General features: G+C 50.8%; 1 protein-coding gene across 23 annotated transcripts in view; it reads left to right on the top strand.

Annotated features, from left to right (window-relative positions):
* DYSF (dysferlin) overlaps window positions 1-21,038 on the top strand; it is a 222,141-nt gene that overhangs the window by 51,060 nt on the left and 150,043 nt on the right. For 13 of the 23 annotated variants that reach the window (XM_040223958.1, XM_040223950.1, XM_040223954.1 and 10 more), the window contains exons 5-13: window positions 5,223-5,337; window positions 6,486-6,578; window positions 6,917-7,128; window positions 9,054-9,182; window positions 9,571-9,633; window positions 10,293-10,343; window positions 12,125-12,155; window positions 12,747-12,862; window positions 18,632-18,758. In XM_040223958.1, the coding sequence (XP_040079892.1) occupies window positions 5,223-5,337; window positions 6,486-6,578; window positions 6,917-7,128; window positions 9,054-9,182; window positions 9,571-9,633; window positions 10,293-10,343; window positions 12,125-12,155; window positions 12,747-12,862; window positions 18,632-18,758 (937 nt within the window). The remainder of the gene's footprint in view (window positions 1-5,222; window positions 5,338-6,485; window positions 6,579-6,916; window positions 7,129-9,053; window positions 9,183-9,570; window positions 9,634-10,292; window positions 10,344-12,124; window positions 12,156-12,746; window positions 12,863-18,631; window positions 18,759-21,038) is intronic. The other 10 variants (XM_040223965.1, XM_040223960.1, XM_040223962.1 and 7 more) reach the window with 1 other exon arrangement.

Here is a 21,038-nt window from a genome sequence, read left to right as displayed (position 1 = left end):
ATCAGCTCCATCCTCAGATGAGGTCCAGAAGTCACTGTATTAACATAACAAGAGATACTGTTGTTACTTTCAACACTTAGGAAATTCTAAGTTTGGGGAGCTGTAAGCCAGGAAATATATGAAAAATATACTTTGGTCGTCTCAATGACCCAATATATGTCTTACAAATCACCGTATAGCTTGGGACCTCCTTCCCTTCAGCCCAGGAGGTGGCTCTGGCCTGTGGAGAGGGTCTGGGACCAACTTCTAGCCCCTGTGATAGAGCTGAGTTCCACTGCAGCCCCAGGCAGGTCCCGACACCCCCTGAACTGGGACTCCCCACCCCAAGCCACAGAGCAGGGGATATGGTCAGAGGGATGGAGAGACCCCTCAGCAGCTGTGGATTCTCACTGGTCATTTTCTGAGGTCTGGCAGGCAGAGCTTGCCAGGCATCCCCAGTTAGCTGTGGCTCAGATGATCTCAGAGGGCCAGAGGAAGCTGCTGATGGTGTGATGGGAGATTGTGATGCTGATTGTGGGATCCGTAGGAAACCCAGCAGGACTGAGGAAGAGGAGGGGGGCCTGCAGTGGGCTGGCCTGTGGGCTCCACCTGCCTGTCATTCTCACCCAAGTCCCTTCAGATGTGGCACACTGGGCTGTGTGCCATGAGAAGATGCCAACTTTATTCAGACGCCTCTAGCCTGAAGTGGAGAATGCTACCCTTATCTTGGGGGAGTCTCCAGGCCCACGAGGGCGCTGGACACACATGAAGGAAAGCAACAAATGTGTTTTGAGAGCAGCTTACTGATGAGGGTGTGGATGATACACCATGAAAACCATGTCAGGAGCTCCTCAGCCTTACAAGCTAGAGTCTGATCAGAAAGGGAAGCCCGCTGGGTGAGAAGAGCATGTGAAACCCAGAGGCGGGGTGGGCCGGGGAGCCAGGTGGGCCCTCTGTGTTGAGGGCAGGCACTGAGGTGCTTTGGTGAATCCCTGTGACTGAAGATGCCGCCAGCCGCCCCTGCCTCAGCTCAGGACCGCATCCGACCTTCCTGCCAGCTTCTGGGTGTGGTCTGAGGGAAAGATGAGTGTGGCCAGGCGTGTGAAGTGTGTTGGGAGTGGTGGGGGTGGGTGGGTCCAGGGTTGGTCTTCCTAAGCTCAGGGTTGGAGATCTGTGGCCCAGGAAGCAGGCGGTGAGCTGGGGCCGAACATGGCAGGGTAGGCGAAGGGCCCGGGAGTTGGGGCCTGTAACCTGTAGGGGGATCTGATGGGGCCTGTAACCTGTAGGGGGATCTGATGGGGCCTGTAACCTGTAGGGGGATCTGATGGGGTTGTCTGTCTTTTTTGCCTTTCCCGGTGTCCTGGTTTCCTGGACCCTCTTAGCCGGTGGGCCAGACAGGACCTTCCAGAATTCTGTGGTGTTGTTGACTGTGAGCCCCAGATGGCAGACATGGGTGACTGAGGTTACCTGCTCCAGGGCAGCATGCTTTGCTGGACACGTGGCTAGCTGATAATGGCCTTGGGACAGGATGCATGCGTGGTGGTGCTGGCGCTGAGGAGCTGAGGGGCAGGGCTGTCACATGGAGTGCCTTGATATGGAGGGCCTTAAAGAGGGTCCTACTGGGTGCTGTGGGCCAGGGTCACTGTCTAGGAGAGCATGGGCTCACATATATCCCACAGAAAGAGAATCTCAGCTCTGGTTATGTCTGGAGAAGGGGACAGGCTATGAGATATGCTGTCCCAGAGAGGGTGGGAGGTTCTGACCCTGAGTGAGGCCCACAGACGGGCCCCGTTTCCTTTAACTCTCAATAGAGCTAGAGATCTCCAGAATTAACCAGCCCTGGGCGTGAAGCAGTGGACCCTGAAGCTTGCCCCGTGCTGCGAGATCTATTCTAGGTCCTGGGCTCTAGATCCGTGGAGGCTGCCAGGTGTTGCTCCTTGATGGGCATGTAAAAGATGGAACTGGCTTTGTGCCCGAGGTCTCTTCACACGCCTGGAGCCACCGGTATGTTGCTAAATCCTCAGGAGGTTGGTGGGGGGCTCTCAGTGTGGAGATCCGATGCTCAGGAAACTCCAGGAGAGGAGGGGTTCCTTGGATGGTCTTGGGATTCAGAGGCCACTGCTAATGGCACCCAGTCCACAGCATGGGGCGGTTGGAGCAGTTATACTCACACGGCTCCACTTCTGCACAGAGATGATGTACTGGAAGCCCAGGTGGTGAAGGATGGAGGCTGGGCAAGGTGAGCTCTGAGGAACAGGAAGTGGTGTTCTTCAAAGGAATCTGGTCCTAGGGTCAGAAGCCAGCAGCCACCACATGTTAGGGGGGCTTCATTCATCTCTGCTAAATGAGATTCCAGCGGTTATAGCAGAAGCACATTTCTCAGATTTTCAGAACCTTCTATTTTAAATAATTTAAGATTCAGCAAAAAGCTGCAAGAGTGGGTGAAAGAATATTTTGTTCTAAGCCATTTGATTCCTTCTCCTGACTCCTCATCCTGAATTTAGTGTGTATTTTCTCTGAGTAAGGACTTTCTCCTACATAACCCCAATGAAACCTTCAAAATGAGGAAGTTGATGTTGATGTGACCCTACCACAGATTCTCATTCAAGTTTTATCAGTTTTACCAACAGTGCCCTTTATAAAGAAAGGATCCAATTAAGGATCAGCTGTGGTGTTAGTCGTTCCGTCGCTTAGTCTCCATCCCCCTGGGAGAATTCCTCGTCTGACTTTTATAGCCTTGTCACCTCGAGACTCTGGGGAATCCAGGCCAGTTGTCCTGCAGGGTGTCCCCGTGCATATTTGCGTGCTGTTTTCTCGTGACTGGCCTTCGCTGAGAGCTCAGTTGGTAAAGAATCCGCCTGCAATGCAGGATTCCCAGTTCGATTCCTGGGTCAGGAAGATCTGCTAGAGAAGGGATAGGCTACCCACTCCAGTGTTCTTGGACTTGCCCTGTGGCTCAGCTGGTAAAGAATCTGCCTGCAATTAGATTTAGGGTGTTTATCTTTGGCAGGAACGGAACACCGCAATGCTGTGCTGACCCCATCATAGCCTAGAGTGGCAGGATTTTTATTTGTTTCATTTCTGTGTGATTCCCCTGGATCATTTGATCACCTGGCATTTGCTGGGTTTCTTCGCCAATCATGCATCCATTCTCCTTTCTAATAAGTAGGGATTTGGGGACGGGGGAAGGTGCTTTGTGACTCTAAATACTTTGTTCCGTATCTAATGTTTATCCAGCAGGTTTAACACTCACTGTTATTTCTTGGTTGGATTGTTGCTTCGATGCTTGCTAAATGGTGACATCTTAAATCAATTATTAATTTTTTTCTGCATTAATCATCTGGCATTCCACTATAAGGAAAAGTGTCCTCCTGTCGTATTTATTAATTTATTTCTATATGGATTCATATATTCCTGTTTTATTCAGTGGGTTAGTCTGTTATCATCATCATTTACTTTCATGTTTAAATTGTCCCAGATTTAACCTGTGGAAACCCTTGATAGCAAAACATGTCAAAAGGGTTCTGTGTCCTTTTGGCATGTTTCTATAGTTCTTTGAACATTTCCATGTTTTCTGGCACAAAAAAGATGTTCCTGGGTCATCTACCTTCTCTGGCCTAACCCTGGAATTCGTTACTGCTCCGAAGAGCCCAAATTGCCTTTGGATGAAGTGAAGAAAAACACAGCTTCCCAGGCCCACCCCAGACCTGAATTGGAGTCTCAGGGAGATGGGCGTGGCTGTGGGCGGGTCTGGTTATCTGGGGCCGCCTGAGCGGCTGTTCTTTGTGTCGCTAGAGCTTGGGGTTGGGGGCGCGCTGGCAGCTCACGTGGCGACACCTGGTGGTGATTCAGGAACCTGCACTGCCGTTAGGACAATGCCTTGGATCTGGGACTTAAGCGTCTTATTGCCTTGCTGGGCCTCCTACTAGGTCTCCTGGGATGGCGAACTGGGTCCAGCCTCCTTCCTCAGTGTTCTGAGCACCCTTCCTCACCCACCACACACACCCCCGCCCTGCCCTCCCTTAGCCTGGCTGCCCAAGTCCAGGCCCTAGCCTGAATGGTTCAAGCTCCAGAGCTGGATACTCCCAGGACTGTGAGCTCCTTCCAGCTCAGGACCAAGATTTGCTCCAAGGGTTTCCGGACATCCCTAACATTAGTCAGCAGAGATGGCTGTCTAGTGAATTACACTGAGTTGCTCAGAAGATATTATGTATCATTAACAGTTATGTTTATAAAGCGTTTATCAAAATTTGGGGAAATGCTTATTGTCTCATATGAAATAAAAGAAAAATATTCGATGTACAGCAGAGCTGAACATTATTCATTAAAAAAGATTGGAGAGAATTATATCAAAATGTGAATAATGGTGGGATTATGCAATTTATTTTCTTTTACATTTCTTTTATATTCTGAAACTTTCATGCTTTGGAGTTTTTCTTACTCTGATGCATTAAAAGGCTGCCCCAGGAGGCCTGCTGAACCAGGGAAGATTTGGTCAGGACTCCATTGGCCTGGGAGCAGCAAGGCTGGAGAACCTGGCATGGCTTTACCTTTTCTTCAGGCCCTTTGAAGGGTGTTGGTCTCCTGGTGGGCTTGGATGGGGTAGGGGCACAAGGCAGCCTCCCCGTCCGTGTGAACGGCCTGATGGGTCACCCCCCCTCACTGGTCAAAGCCAGAGCATCTGGGGGTTGCTTCTGGGAAGAAAGAGGGCCTCATCCTTTCAGTGCTATCTGGGGCCTAAGCAGAGAGAGGCTGAGCTGTCTGTGGAGAAACGGGAGGACCCTTGACTGAGCAGAGTGGCCAAGGGGGCATTTTTTTTCTGAAGACGGGTGTAAGCTGAGAATGGAAAAATCCTGCAGGTGAAGTTCAACCGCTGATTCATTTATAGAAGCTTGCTAGGCATTCAATTCACTAATTTAATCCTCATTTGACCCTATGCCGAAAGTGCTATTGCTGTCACTACCCCCATTTTACAGATGAGGAAACTGAGGCCCAGAGATATTTCAGATCTTGCCAAAGTCACTCAGCTTCTGAGTGGTGGAACTTGATTCCAGATTCAGTGCTCCTAACCACATGACTATGTTGATGGGCTCCTGGGGATGGCTTTGCTGTGCCTCTTGCAAACCAGACTCCATTTCTGGTTTGGAGGAAAGGAACAGGGATACAGGAACAGGAAGCATGCTGGAGGGCGGTGGTCGGAGACCAACATTAACCCACTGCCCTCTCACCCCTGTCTGTTCCAGGCCTCGCTGGTCCTGCAGGTGTCCTACATGCCGCTGCCTGGAGCCATGCCCACCTTCCCACCATTAACACCTCTGGAACCCTCCCCGACTCTGCCTGACATGGATATGGTAGCTGGTGAGGAGCCCACCCTCACCCTGGCAGGGCTGGGGGAATAAGCCTAATGGTGACACCTGAGCCTGGGAAGGGGGTGCCTTCCTAGATTGGGGGCTGCCCAGGCCTGGCGAAGAGAGGCCGTGGGTGGGTGGGGAGTCTGTAGAACTGACTTCCATTTTACAAAATAAAGGAGCAGGAGGCATGCCCCCTAGGTGCCACTAGGGTTAGTGTGATGACATCTTCCCAGTGCCAGCGGTTCAAGGAAGGTGTTGTGTGGGTGCTGGGTACCCAGCCCTCTGCAGCTCCAGAGAGGTGGGAATTTTAGAGGGCAGGCCTGTGCTGGGGAGCAGGTCTATCCTAGGAGATGCCTGAGCCCCACCCACTGCCCAGCACTCTGCAGGTCTTTAGCAATGACATGTGACAAGAGTTGGACTTTTCCTCAGAACCCTGAGCTGAAGTCAGGGGATGAGTTCCTGTCTTGCCTTGACACCAGTAGCTGTGTGGCTTCGGGCCAGTCACTGCCCCTCTGGGCCTACAGTTTATTATTTGTGGAAAGTTAGCAGACTGAAGTGACCAAGCCTCACGGTTGCCCTTTACTTACCTCTCCTGGCCCTGTGAAGTGAGGACCAGCTAGGGTGGCTGGCTTGTCAGTGGTGGCTGGGGGGGCGTGACAGTTCAGCCTGCTGGAGTGAACAGGAAGCACACAGATGGGCCAGGTGGGGTCTTGCCCCTGGGAAAGATTCCAGCATTTCTCCCTTGGTGAAGGGAGCCCATCCCAGGTGTGCCCTGAGCCCGTCCTGGGGGCTGTGTGGGGCTCCTGGTGGGGGAGGCAGACGGGGCCCCTCTTGTTGGCCTTGGCACTGTCTGAGCTCAGAGGTGGGCTGATCCCTCTGGACTGGGGTTGAGGGAGGAAGAAGGGGGTGGTCCTGGTGACCGAGAGTGGAGAGAGCGAGGGTCTCAAGTGTTCTGGGACCACTTTGAGGTGGGTCTGACAAAGTTAGGCTCTGGCCCAAAGGTGGCGACCAGCACCTGTTCGGACCTTTGTGTCAGCTGGGGGCAGGCGGGGAGGGCAGGCGGGGAGGGCAGGGCTTGTGGGGGCGGGGGGCCCTGGGTTGGCTTCCCTCACCAGCTCCCTCCCCTCCTGGGGCTGTGCCCTGCCCATGTGCCAGGTGGGGGCCAGAGCCAGGCCGAGACCTGGTCCCTGCTCAGTGACAGCACCGTGGACACGAGACACTCTGGAAGGAAGTGGCTGGCCCCCACGGGTGAGATGCGGGCTGGGCTGAGCCAGCCCTCCCGCCTGTAACCAGCCCACTTGCTGCCGCCATCAGCTCCCCAGAGCGGGGCGAGGCAGCCAGGAGGGCTCCTCCTGCAGGTCCTGGCGGGGAGGGCTGGGGCCATTCTGTCTCCTCCTGCCTGCTAACCAGACTGACCACCCTCAAGTTTCAGCTGTTAGAAGCTCTTCTTCTTCTCCCTCATCCATCCTGGCTGACCGCTGGGGAAGGAGAGGGGCAGGGGAGGTGGGTGCTGGGCCGTCGGGTCTGCCGTCAGCTGGGACCCAGGGGCCAGAGACGCCCAGCCTCATTACGACCCTCTCCTCCAGACACAGGAGGAGAGGAGGACACTGAGGACCAGGGGCTCACAGGAGACGAGGCCGAGCCATTCCTGGACCAGAGCGGGGCTCTGGGCCCGGGGGCCCCCAGCACCCCGAAGAAACCACCTTCCCATCCTCCCCCCTACCACCCCGGGGGGAGAAGGAAGAGAAGCGCGCCTGCACCCAGAAAGCTGCTGTCGGACAAGCCGCAGGACTTCCAGGTGACCGTGGCCTCCTCCTTCAGCCAGAGGCAGCCTCTGCAGCCAGTGTAAGACCTGTCTGTGCGGGAGGTCCTAAGATGGGAGTCTGGTTCCCCTGGGTCCTGGGCAAACGCTCGATGGGGAGGCCATGTCTTGGGGCCTCTAGAAAAAACCTCTCCCCAGCCCCTGGTTTTACTCTTAAAAAAGGGGGGCAGGTCACTGCAGAGCGCCAACGTCGCCACAGCAGCTACCTGTTTTCCCAGCCAGACGGCCCCTAACCAGTGCTCTGGCTCCTCGGTCCACGGGATTTCCCAGGCAAGAATACTGGCTAGGAATACTTGTTCAAAGTGACGAACAGCATGGTTGTCACCGGGGGCATGACTCAACATGACCCACTGACTCAGTTTGCATCTGAACAAGATCCCCAAATCTAAGAAGCTCCGCCTGTTTTTTTTTTTCTCTATCCATGCCCCTGTTAATAGTCACGATTTTTCTGAAGGTCATGTGCAGTTTGAATTTGTTCAGGTTTGTCACAGAATAAAACTATGAAAATTAACCCTTTGACTTATTTTTATCCAAAAACTCTATCTCACTTAATTCGGGTCCTTTTTGGTTCTTTTTCTTTTCTACAGAATTTTCCATTTTGATGTAATTTGCATTTAGTGATATTTAACTTCAGAACTACTTTAAAAATTAAAAACAGGAAACTTCTATATTTATTTATTAAATGCAATGAATTATAAAAATATATTTCAATTCCAAATTGTGGTAATTTCAGAAAAGTTTTAGTTATAACCCACAATGTTTGCCTGCTTCCCTGATGACTCAGACAGTGAAGAATCTGCCTGCAATGCAGGAGACCCTAATTTGATCTCTGGGTCAGGAAGATGCCCTGGAGAAGGAAATGGCAGCCCACTTCACTATTCTTGCCTGGAAAATCCCATGGACACAAGAGCTGGGTGGGCTATGGTCCATGGGGTCACAAAGGGTTGAACACTACCGAGTGACTAACACTTTCACTTTCGTGTTTGCCTGAGAGGCAAAATTCTAATTTATTATTATTTACAAGACATGTTATTGTTTCCTCCTTCAAACAAACAAACAAAAACTTTTGGGGCTTCCCTGGTGGTCCATTGCCTACAACTCCTAATGCAGAGGGCCCAGGTTCGATCCCTGGTCAGGGAACTAGATCCCACATGCCGCAGTTAAGACCCAGTGAAGCCAAATAAGTAATAAATAAATGAAAAAAAAAAGATTTTTTGGTAGAAAATTTGGAAAATACAATGAAAAGAATAAAAATCACTCCCTCCCTCTTCCCATTGCTATTGATAATATATCCTATAGCAGCTTATTTTTAAAATAAATAATTGCTGGTTAGAAATCAGAACCAGTAAACATTGTATTTTTTCATGAAAGCTTTAACACTTTAAAACGTAATATTCTTAAATCCTTTGTGTAACTTTAGAGGCACAGGTGTTCTTGAAACCCTCACTTATTGAAAGTTCAATGAAGAAAACTCACCTCTAAGAATGTCAGACATGTAAGAATGAAGTGGGGTTGCATCACCATGTTGCTCTGACCTCTGAGGGAATTGTCAGTGAGGAGTCTTCAAGTCACCCAAAAACCTCACCATCGAGGGGCCTGAGCTGGGGCTTGTGCAGGAACTGAACAGGGACTGGATTCTCAGGCCAGCCCTGGAATTTCCTCCTGGCAGCTTACTTGGGGCAGCCTGGCAGCTCTTATGTGGCACCATGGGGTGTTATAGATGCCAAGGACCTTGGTGGGAAAATACTGTTCTTACAGTGTTCTTCCTAATTCCTTTTTAATACCCGTCCCAAGAGGCTGGCTGTGAGGGTGGTCCCTGAGATTTCTGACCCTCGTGTGGGGTGGGGGTGCGTGCCTGACTTCTCCCTCTCCTCCGGCTCACATCCTCTCCTGGCTTTCAGATCAGGGTCCAGGTGGTCGAGGGACGCCAGCTGCCAGGGGTGAACATCAAGCCTGTGGTCAAGGTCACCGCCGCTGGGCAGACCAAGCGGACGCGGATCCACAAAGGAAACAGCCCCTTCTTCAACGAGGTGGGAGCCCCTGGGTTAGGGCTAGTGCCTTGGTGGGAGTGCGCAGCGGACGCCTGGCAGTTCACTCGGGTTTTGCAGATGGCACTGGCATCGGGTGGAGGGCAGTGCCGCGTCCTGAGCAGGTTGTCTGAGGAGCTGGAGAGAGGGCTTCTGCTCTTACTCCTGCCCTGGGCTCCCCCAGCTCCACACCCCCACCATCCGTGGGGCCGGCCCCCCTGTCCTTGAGATGACCACTTCCCTGAGGTTGAATCCCCAGAGCCTGGTGCTGGGCTGAACCCGCCGCACACTCACTGTGTGGACCAGCCCTGGAGGCTGGGCGGTGGCCGTCTCCTCCCGGCTCCGGGCTCAGCGGGCCTTCATCTGTCCCCCTCTCGCCCTGAACCAACAGACTCTCTTCTTCAATGTCTTTGACTCTCCCGCGGAGCTGTTCAATGAGCCCATCTTCATCACGGTACGTGCCCGCCATCAGACACTTTCTGTGGGCTCTGTGTGCGTGTGTGCGTGTGTGAGAGGCTTAGAAGCCAAGCCCGGGTAACAGGGAGCAGCTCACAGCCTCGCGCTCCCCACTCCCATTCCGCTTGGCACAAAGATGCCTTCGGGGCTTGGATGCAGGTGGCAGCGGAGTGGGGAGACCCTGACGCCGCCCGGCTTCCCCAGGTACCAGACTCATTCGTGCTGTGGTCTTTTGATTTTCATCTTATTTTGTTTGTCTATATGTCTGCTTCTGGCCAAGATTTTGTTTCACTGGACCTTAGCTCTTTCCATCACCCCTGCTTCCTCTGAAAGGCAGTATAGTTGCGTGGCTAGAAGTGTGGGCTCTGGAGCCAAGCTATCTGGCTTCTAGTCCTGCCTGTGCCGTGGAGAGGACGTGTGATTCTGTACAAGTGGCCTCTGTGCCTCTTTCTTCATCTGGAGAAAGGGAACGATAATAGTACCTACTTGTGGGGTTCTCATGAGGGTTAAGCATTGCTTGGAATAACCTCCAGGATAGAGCCAGTGCTGTCGAGAGTGTGGGCTGTTATTATTTGGGAAGGAGGAGCAGCTGGGCTGGGACCTGTCTGGGCCAACATTTACTCGCAGACCAGACTTTTAGTTTGTCTTTCCTTTCAGGTGGTGGACTCCCGTTCCCTCAGAACAGATGCTCTCATCGGGGAGTTCCGGGTAAATGGTTTATTCTCTTTGAAAGCAATCAGTTCTCGTTTATCCACATTAGTGGAAACTCTGTGGATGATGGGCAGGGTTGGTGCTCAGAGATCTATCCGTCTTGGTCTGTGTTTGGAAAAATATGATGATAAAATCCAAACAAGATCTTCTAACCCAGAAATTCTCTTCACAAAGGTAGTAGAGAAAGAGAGCACTTTTGTTATGGAATAAGCATTAAACCAATATGATGGTATTACGGGCCATCTGATAAGAGATTGTGAAGACGGAAAGAAATCTTGTATAGAGCCAAGCAGACACAACCCATTCCATACATATTCTTGAGATGAACAATAAACAATTACTAATGCCCAAGTTAGTGGCCAGGATAGCGCCTTCAGTATACATAGTTCATCCTAACTTTATCCGGTAATTGGGGTGACTGTCACAAGAAAAATCAGAAAACAAACTTGCATTTTTATGATGGGAGGTAGTTTTACCATTTGGTTAAGGTAGGCCCTTCTCTTGCCAGAGATTGGAGAGCGTGGGGAAAGGCATTCCTGGGTCCTAAAGCGGAGGAACGACTTATCTGTCTTCTAAAAAGATACATTTCGAAGAGTCAGGGAAAGTACTTATATTGACAAGTTTTCCAAGGAAAACATTCTGACAAAAAGAGAGGAGAGGGAAACCGCCCCCCTTCTCTCCAACAGCGGGGGTTCAGCTTCTTACTGTTAATCCACATTGTCCTTGCATCCTGGGGAGGCAATGTGGGCCTGAGTTTAGGCGGCCCTCCTCCTCAGTCTGGCCGTCTGGGGCCAGCATGACACCAGTGATCAGTACCCTGAGCTCACCGGGGCTGGGGAGTGGGTCCAGATCGGGAGTGGTCCAGGGGGGCGGCGTGGGGTGACCCTGCCCCTTCATGTGTCCCAGACGTGCAGAAATGAACCCGCAGAGGATTTTGAATTGATACCATGGGATGTGTTTAACAGATTAGCGTCAAGGCAGCTGGTACTGGAGATCTTCACAAATGGTGTTTTAATGTCATTCTTATTGATTTTCTCAGTTTTGAATCTTCAAGAATTTATCAAATGGAAAGAAAGGGCACAGGTTTATTTGACCCTCCTTCTGCTTTCCAAATAAAATATGGCCCTTTCTCTGAGAAACAGTCACAGATAGAAAATGGAATCTGTTTTTCTGGAGAAGCAGTTTTTTGTTTTTTAAGAATGGATTGAGCTTGAGTCATTCTATAATAAGTGGGGTCTTATGTTTTGAGTCTCTAATCTTATTGTAAGAACCCAAGGGTGAGGTTAAAAAAACATTTTTTTTCCAATTATAAAAGTAATCCATGATTTTAAAAAACTTTGTAGTTTTTGAGAGCAATTTTAGGTACATAGCAAAATTGAGTGGAAAGTACAGAGTTCCCACATACCCCTACACATGCATAACCTTCCCTACCATCACATCAAAATGTGTAGGTTTTTTTTAAAATAGAAAATTATAAAATATAGGAAAAAATAAAATCAAAATTACCCAAATCTGCCACCCAGAGGTAGTGCAGTTGCCATCCAGCATGTTTTCTTTGCTCTGCCTTTTCTATGCATAGATACACTTCACCAAACTTCAATCAAAATATATTCCACTTTTCCCCCATGTAATAACAGGTGGCCAACATTTTCTCATGTCTCCAAATGTTCTTGAAAACATGATTTTTAATGCATCAGATTTTTAGCTTTCATGCATCATACTTTATTTAACACTCTGCTGGCAGGACTGTGACCTGTGCCACTTCTGTTTGGTTTCAGCTGGACGTGGGCAGCATCTACCAAGAGCCCCGTGAGTCGCCCTGTCATCCTCTTGGGCAGGTCTTTGCATTTGGGTTCTGGCTGCATGGGGGCACCCACTTGGGACACTCATCTCTTCTAGACTTTAGAGGTGGAGTCTGATCTTGGAGGTGAGGCTGCAGCAGTAAAGAGAGGGCAGCTTTCATTTTCTGGGTAAAACAGGTCCCCAGGAATATCAAACCCTCACGTGGGTCTCAGCTGGCCCAGTTGGGGTGCTAAACTGGAAGTCCTAAGCAAAGATTGCTGGAGGCTGGGGTCCCTCCAGATGGGTGGGTCATTTGGATGACAAGTCCAGGATTTCTCCACACCTTGGTCTCTGGCCTGGACTGGTTACTTCCTGAAGGGGAGGAAAATGGCCTGGGGTCTGGCTTTGGCAGCCTCCGATAGTGGTGTCTGTTGACATTTCTGATGTGGATCAGAATGAGCACTCAGAATACCTTTCATTTTAGAACTGGAGTCCTTCCCCATGTCTGGGTAGATGAGTTCTTTATCTCACGCGGTGGAGTCCACCCTGGGCCCTCCGGTGTGGTCGCAGACTTGGGTTCTTCCACTTTGGGGATCACCAAGGGTGTTGTTCCCTTAGGACACGCCTACCTCAGGAAGTGGCTGCTGCTCTCAGACCCCGACGATTTCTCTGCTGGGGCCAGAGGCTACCTGAAAGCGAGTCTCTGTGTGCTGGGGCCTGGAGACGAAGCCCCCGTGAGTACATTCCGTGTCCTCATAAGCACCGCCACCGGGCTGTGGGGGCACCAAATGAACAAGCAAAAAACTTTAGCTTTTCTGATTTAAAAGAATACTTGGCAATTGCGAGAAATATAGAACATGTGGGAAAGCATAAATATGAAATGAATCACTCATAATTCTGCCCATCAGAGAGAACCATCATTAATACTTTTGTGCGTATTCTCCCATCTATATATAGTGTATATCTATTCTTTTTCAGATTCTTTTCCCTTATAGATTATTATAAGTATTAAGTAGAATTCCCTGTGCTGTACAGCATGTCGTTGTTGTTTATATATGCTGCTGCTGCTAAGTTGCTTCAGTCGTGTCCGACTCTGTGCGACCCCATAGATGGCAGCCCACCCCCCTGTCCCTGGGATTCTCCAGGGAAGAGCACTGGAGTGGGTTGCCATTTCCTTCTCCAATGTACGAAAGTGAAAAGTGAAAGTAAAGTCGTTTAGTCGTGTCTGACTTTTAGCGACCCCATGGACTGCAGCCTACCAGGGTCCTCTGTCCATAGGATTTTCCAGGCAAGAGTACTGGAGTGGGTTGCCACTGCCTTCTCCTGTTTATATATAGTAGTGTGTTAATCCCAAATTCCTAATTTATGCCCCGCCACCTTTTGGTAACCATAAATTTGTTTCCTAGGTTTGGAAGTCTATTTCTATTTTGTAAATAACTTCATTTGTATCATTTGTTTGGATTCCACATATAAGCAATATATGACGTTTGTGTTTTTTTGACTCACTGCACTCAGTATGACAATCTCTGGGTCCATCCTTGTTGCTGCAAATGACATTATTTCATTTTTTTTTAATGGATGAGTAATACTCCAGTGTACACACATACACTCACATATATACTCTCATGCACACATACACACACAGACACACACATACAGACACACAGATAAGACCGAAGGATTTTGGAGCAGATATAGGAACTGGAGGCTTTGTGGGAAAGCCTCCTAATACTCAGTGGCCGGGACCCAGAAGGTAGGTGGATGGAGGCGCTGTTAGGCGTGGATGAGGCAGGCATTGTGGAGGCATGGGGCTAGGGAGCTGATGAGCCTGGCAGGGAGGGTGCGGGAGGACCAGGCTGATGAGGAGGACAAATAATAGGGAAGGGCTAGGGAACACACATTTTTTAAACCCCTGCTGTGTGCCAAGCTCTATGTTGAGTGCCTCCCGTGGTATGAGGGGGATTGGAGAAGCTAGATAGTATGGAGGCTGTTTTTAGAGAAGGGTCTCAAGGTCAAGGTTTTCCTGGAGCGTTGGTTCTGAGCAGCTGGAGATTTGAGATGTGGCTGTTCCTCTAGCAGCTGCAGGGGAGGGAAGATTAAGATGCTGTTGGTGGAAGACAGGACCTGTGTTGGTGAGTGACTTGTCCTTGTGGATATTGACTATCTCGTGGGAAAATTGGAAATCAGATACACAAATGGTGAAGCAGATACTGAAATGATCAAGGCAGGGGGGAGGCAGGAGTGGGGGAAAGTGGGTCTCCAGGGAAGGGCTGGGGAGGTGGAGACCCTGGGGAAAGCCGCATGTGATGGGGAGGTGGAGGGCAAGGTCCATGAGGAGGTTAAGGCTGAAGAGCTGGCTGATGATGCAGGCTCAGGCAGCCCCAGTGGGAGGGATTGGGGCAGCCTCGGGTGCTGTGCAGGGGCCGGCAAAGCTCAGGCGGCCCAGTCCCTCCCAAGGGCGCCTCCCCTGCTCTCTCATTCCCTGTTCCTCTACAGCTCATCTCTCCAGACGCTGTGCCTTCGTGCTCCTACAGGGCATCTCTGAATCTATTCTCCTTTCCTAAAACACTCCTTCCTCCGCTCCCCATTCATCCGACCCTGGTTTTTCCCAGATGAAACCACTTTTCTTGAGACCAGCTCAGAAGGAAGCCTGTGTTTTCTGCTCCAGCTTGCCATGGTCTTTGGAATGGGAAGCGTGGCCATCTTTTGGTTTCCCATGGCAGCTTCCCAACTTCAGCACTGCCTGCTTCTCTGAAGCCTGCCTCTCTGGTTATTTCCCTCCTTCTGGTCTCCTGGGCTGTTACCTACACCTGGTGCAGGAGGGTCCTTGCTGGCAGGTTTCCCTGTTTGCCATTGTTCTGAGACCAGTGTGTCCTCCCTGATGAGCCATCAATGTCTGATCTTACCTTCTTTAAGCCCTTGAGCTCAGAAATCCCTCTCGCCAGCAGTTTCTTTCTGCCTCCTGTCTCTCACCCTCAGTGAATGGTTCTTCCTCGCTGAGGTTACAGCCCTGACCCCTGTCTGCTTCCCCGCCCACCAGCGGCCTCCTGCAGCCTGGTCCCCGGCTCCCATCCTCTCTCTTGCTCCGTGCTCGCTAGCCCCTGGGGTTTGCTGCTGTATCTCCGCCTTCCCCCCCTCCCCATGACATACTGTACACACCACCCTTTGGTCAGCCTTGGTGGCAGAAGTCACCTGGAAGTGCTGCCAACTTCTTCTTTTACTTGGGTGATGTTTGCTTCTTATCCCATTCTCCATGGTGGCTGTTTCCTAACTTTCTGGTCTTTCCTAAGCTCCAGCCTCTGCTCCCCTTAGAGAGGCAGAGTTGCACAGTGGCAGTGGCGTGAGGGCTGACGTTAGGACCCCCTCCTTCTCCCCCCCCCTTCCATCTCCCTCCCCCTCCTTCTCCTTCTCCCCACCTCCCTTGCCTGTGCTTCAGCCCTGCCTGCTTTCCTGTTCAGTCTGGTCTGCCTCTTCTCTGGCTCCTGTCCTCTGGTCTGTGCGAGGCTGCAGATTTCCTGATTTCAGAATACCCTTGCTTTCACCCTTCCTGTCCAAGCTGTTTTCCTCGTCCTTTCAGCCATCCTCAGGGCTACCTAACTCTTGAGAGGACTCCACGTCCCCTTTCCGCAGTCCTTCACCAGCTGCTCACTCCTTCATTGCTTCAGTGTGCCTCCCATCACCTCCTTCCCTGAGCCACTTGCCTAAGCCTCACCCATTGCCAAGTCCTGGGAGCTCTTCTCTCATTAATCTGATCTGCTGCTCCACAGTGTTTGATTCCAGAGCCATGTCTTACCTGAAACTCTCTCCTCCCTCAGCATCTATGACTCCCCTCATTCTTTTCCTTTTTATAAAAAACTGGATTCTTCAAATTCAGCAGCTCAATAGGATTTCACTGCCTGCCTCTCTGCTGTGCCTTTGACATGACCTTCAAGGCCCATGAACATCTGGCCTCAGTCAGATTTTGCAGCATATTTGTCTATCTGTGGAGGAGCCTGTCTCTGTCCAGCTGGGCTCCTAAATCGATCATCTCCAGCCTGGATCCTTGCAGCTCCAGATGCTCGGTTCCAGTTTCCTGTAACAAAGCACATGAACACGTCCCTTTGGCACCTCTAACTTCACCTATGGGAACCCAGTATCATTTGGTGACCACTCCTCAAACCTGCTCCCCATCCTATGTTAGGTGATATCTTGGGAAATGGCACTCATCCTCTTGGTCCCCCAGGTCAGAGCCTGAACACCCTTCCTCATCCCTCAGTCCTGGACGTCCACATGCACACAGCTGGCCGGTCTTGTTGGTGTGACGACCACAGCGCATGCTTCTTCTCTTTCCCATCCCAAGACCAGAGACCAAGGTCAGGCTCTCACATATCTTATCTGGGCCTTCCTGTGAATGAAGATGTGGTTCAGCCGCTGTGAATCTAGTTAGCCCCCACATTACCACCAAAATCACCTTCTTTAAACCCAGGTACAGTCACGTGGTGGGCTTCCCAGGTGGCACGACTGGTAAAGAAGCTACTTGCCAATGCAGGAGACATAAGAGACACAGGTTCAATCGCTAGGTTGGGAAGATGCCCTGGAGGAGGGCATGGCAACCCACTCCAGTGTTTTTGCCTGGAGAATCCCATGGACAGAGGAGCTTGGTGGGCTATGGTCCATGGAGTCGCAGAGTTGGCTGCGACTAAAGTGACTTAGCATGCATGCATGCACAAATCACGTGAGTTTCCTCTTAAAACTCTTCCAGTGACCCGCCCTGCCTGCCAGTTACTTTCGGGATGAAGTCCAGAATCCTCAGCATCACATTCAAGGCCATTAGCATTTGGCCTCAGGCTGGTTTCGCAGGGCCACTTGCTGGTGTGTACCTGCATGGACTCCGGGCTGTGGCCACGCCAGTCAGCGTGACCCTTTCCAGAATGTACTTCCGTCCTTGTCTTTCCACCTGTCGGAAGGCCTTCTCTGTCTCTGTTGACCAGAAGTCACTTTGTTCTCCAGGACCCAGTCCAGATGCTACTTCCTCCACGACGGCTGCCTTGTCCTCCAAGGAAATCGATGGATCTTTCCTTTCGGTCACCACCCCATGTTTTGTTAGTTTAGTTAGTTGTGTCCATTTCTGTCACTGAGACTCAGTTTCTTGAGGTCAGGGACAATATAGTAAATATGAACCCTTTTATCTCCCCTCTTGCCTAGTACAGGTCTTGTACACAACAGGTGCTCAATCAGTGATTGTGTTATGGATGACTGAAAGCAGAGGAGGGGATCATTTTCTTCCAATGTGTGCTGAAGAAAGTCAGTGTAGAGCTATTAATAGCTCCTTCCCAGGCTCTTGTGTGACATGAGGCACTCTGGGATGGAGAATTTGGCTGCGGGGATTCTGAAGCGGGTTTCTATGTGCAGAGTGAATGAGGATGGTCCAGGAAGCTTTGCAAGGAGTGGACTGCTGGGCATGGCCTTGTGCCACCTCTCCTCTATCCCTCTGCCCCTCACCTGCCCAAGTGCAGGAGGTGGGTCTTTTGTTCCTCGAACTGCATGTCAGCCCTTGCTCTGCGTGAGTTGGTGCCTCTGCCTGGATCCATCATCCAGGTCTCAAAGCTGGGATACCACCGACACTGTTCACTCCCCCAGTGCCCATAGTTTCCAGCCCTCTTGCTCTGTTCTCCCTAAATCCCACCCACCCAGTTCTGCATCCAACCTCTGTGAACTCTCATCCAGCTTATCTATAAAGTGGGGGTATTCTAGGCCCTGGCCCCCTGCAGCATGGACATCACTTGGACACTTGTTGGAATGCAGAGGCTTGGGCTCCACCCCAGACCTGTTGAACCAGAACCCATGTTTTATTTGGAATGTGCAGCAGTGGTCCAGAAGACACTGACTCTCCTGTTTCTAATGTACAGCCAAGTTTGAGACCCACTGCTCATGGGCTTGCTGTCAGAATTAAATGAGAGCATGTATAAAATCAACATATATTATTTTTATTATTACTGTTCTAATCAAAACACTCAGCACATGCTCTTGCATTCATTTGCTTAAAGGTGCCTTTCACTGTGAAATGGTGAGTGCCATGCAGGCAGGACCTCTGTTACATCCCTTGCCCCCGGCATGAGGCTGACACTTCCTAGTTGCTCAATAAATACTGGTCAGGTGAATGGGCAGACGTTACTGAAGACAGTGGCCAGCCTAGACCTCTGTCACTTCTGCGCTGTTTTTTAATGGGCGGGTTGGGAAGGAGATGGTGGCTCTTGAGTGCCTGCTGGTGACACGTGCACGGACGCATAATTGAAGTCGATCCCCCAAGAGCCTGGGAGGTCAGCGTCATTGTCTCCAGTGTCCAGATGAAGCGAGTCTCAGGCTAAGGAACCTGCTGGAGATCACCAGCTATAAGTGGGCAGGCTGAAATCTGCCTGTCTTCAGGATGCACTATTTAAGTGTGTTGGTTGAGCTCTCAGAAAATGAAGAGAAAACGCTGTGCTTGGGGACTCATTAAGTAGTCAGATTTGGTTGTATTGTAGCTGGAGAGAAAAGACCCTTCTGAAGACAAGGAGGACATCGAAAGCAACCTGCTTAGGCCAATCGGCGTGGCCCTCCGTGGAGCGCACTTCTGTCTGAAGGTCTTCAGGGCCGAAGACTTGCCACAGAGTGAGTGTGGTGCCCTTGCTGGGTGACTGCGACGGGGGAACCCTGGGCTGGGCTGCCTCAGGTCCCTGCAGGAAGGAGAGGGAGGGGCTGGCCCCCGGCTCTCTCCCTGCCTCCTCCTGGCCTGGCTTCTGCACCCAAGGGTCTGCTAGATCTGTGCCAGCCCAGCTTCCCTTCTGCTCTGCCGTCTGTGGAAGCCTCACACCCTCTCTAGGTTTCCAAGGGTTTTGACTGTTCTTAGGAGAAAAGCAGCCAGAATTAATGAGAAGTAATATCAATGCTGGTGAAGTCACAGAGATGCAGGCAGTCCTGAGAGTACTAGCGGTCCCTAGGTCCGGTTCAGCATCTCCTAGGCCTGGTCTGGCTGTTGGACCACTCCATGCACCATTTTCTTGGCTCACATTAGGGGAGAGCATAGTTTCAACGAACAAATGTAGAATGTTTTATACCTGTATTTTAATCCCATTACTTATTTAAAGGGTTTCCCCACGATTTTGGTTCAATTAAACGTGTACAGAAGGAACCCATTTATTGGTGTCATTAGTCAAAGCAGAAACCCTCAAACAATTAGCTTCATGCAAAACTTGTGAACAGGGACCCAAGGAGTCCCTGACTACTTGTTCTCTCAGCTAGGAGCAGTGCCTGGTATAATTCTGCTTATGCACGTGGGACCCTGGGCTGGGCTGCCTCAGGTCCCTGCAGGAAGGAGAGGGAGGGGCTGGCCCCCGGCTCTCTCCCTGCCTCCTCCTGGCCTGGCTTCTGCACCCAAGGGTCTGGTAGATCTGTGCCATCCCAGCTTCCCTTCTGCTCTGCTGTCTGCGGAAGCCTCACACCCTCTTTAGGTTTCCCAAGGGTTTTGGGACTGTTCTTTGGAGAAGAGCAGTCTCCTGCACCATTTCCTGATGCTGAAATGGCATCAGCACCATTTCAGTTCTCTCCCTCCTCTAGGAAGCCCCTGGCTGAAGACTGGCAGCCTCTGGCTGTTAGAAGGGCTCAGTGTCTCCACTCAGTGGAGACTCCTGGGTGTCCATTTGCCTGGGACTGTCCTGGTTTCAGCACTGGAAGTCCCACATCCCAGGAAACGCCTCCTTCCCTGATAAACTGGGACAGCGGGTCACTGTAGCTGTGGCTGAGTCCTCATTACCCCAGGAAGGCTATGGTGGCCACTGCCTGGCTTCTCGCAGCGACTAACCCTGCACTAGCCCTGATCTGTGTGCTCAGTACCTGCTGGGGGAGTTATGCTCAATATTCTGGAGCCGTGGGTGTCCACCCAGACTGTACATTAAATCATCTCTGGAGCTTTAAGGAAGAGCAGATGCCTGGGCCCTTCCCCCAGTGTTTCAGACTGGCTCGGTTTGAGGTGGGGCTCACCCACTGGTAGTTTTAAAAGGCTTCCTGGTGGTTTTCTCGCTGCAGGCTATGAGCCACCACTTTGGAGCATGCATTGGCAGAATTATACCAGGTGCTGTTGCTAGCTGAGTCCAAGAGAACAAGTAGTCAGGGACTCCTTGGGTCCCTGTTCACAAGTTTTGCATGAAGCTAATTGTTTGAGGGTTTCTGCTTTGACTAATGACACCAATAAATGGGTTCCTTCTGTACATGTTTAATTGAACCAAAATCGTGGGGAAACCCTTTAAATAAGTAATGGGATTAAAATACGGGTTTAGAACATTCTGCATTTGTTGGCTGACACTATGCGGAAGTGAGGCTGGGGAGCTTCCAAAGGGGGCTGGGGAAACAGAAATGTCTGCTTTGCTCAAGGTGAGGGGGATGATGGTGCTTGGTTGTCTGCAGTGTTGTTTAAATATAAATAAGAAAAGAACACATGGGCAAATAGAACATAAACATTTGCTAAATATTTGTTAACTGTTGTATTCATGTAGACAGACATTGGCTAGTATACAATTGTTAAGTGTCCCCTTCTCTCATTTTCTCATTCGTGTACACGAATTTGCTAGTCAGTCAGTTGTGTCTGACTCTTTGCAACCCCCTAGACTGTAGCCCGCCAGACTCTTCTGTCCATGGAATTTTCCAGGCAAGAATACTGGAGTGGGTTGCCATTTCCTTCTCCAGGGGATCTTCCTGATCCAGGGATTGAACCTGGGTCTGCCGTATGGCAGACAGATTCTTTACCATCTGAGCCACCAGGGGAGCCCTTCATATACATACGTACCATTATACAGAACATATATATATACACACGCCTGCATATACGCATCTCTCATCTATATATATATATAACATATATATATACACACGCCTGCATATACACATCTGTCATCT

The sequence above is a fragment of the Oryx dammah genome, unplaced genomic scaffold, assembly GCF_014754425.2.
Source record: "Oryx dammah isolate SB20612 unplaced genomic scaffold, SCBI_Odam_1.1 HiC_scaffold_25, whole genome shotgun sequence".
NCBI classification, from domain to species: Eukaryota; Metazoa; Chordata; class Mammalia; order Artiodactyla; family Bovidae; genus Oryx; species Oryx dammah.
Note: the sequence above shows the minus strand (reverse complement) of the source record. Positions and strands in the feature narration are given on the sequence as shown.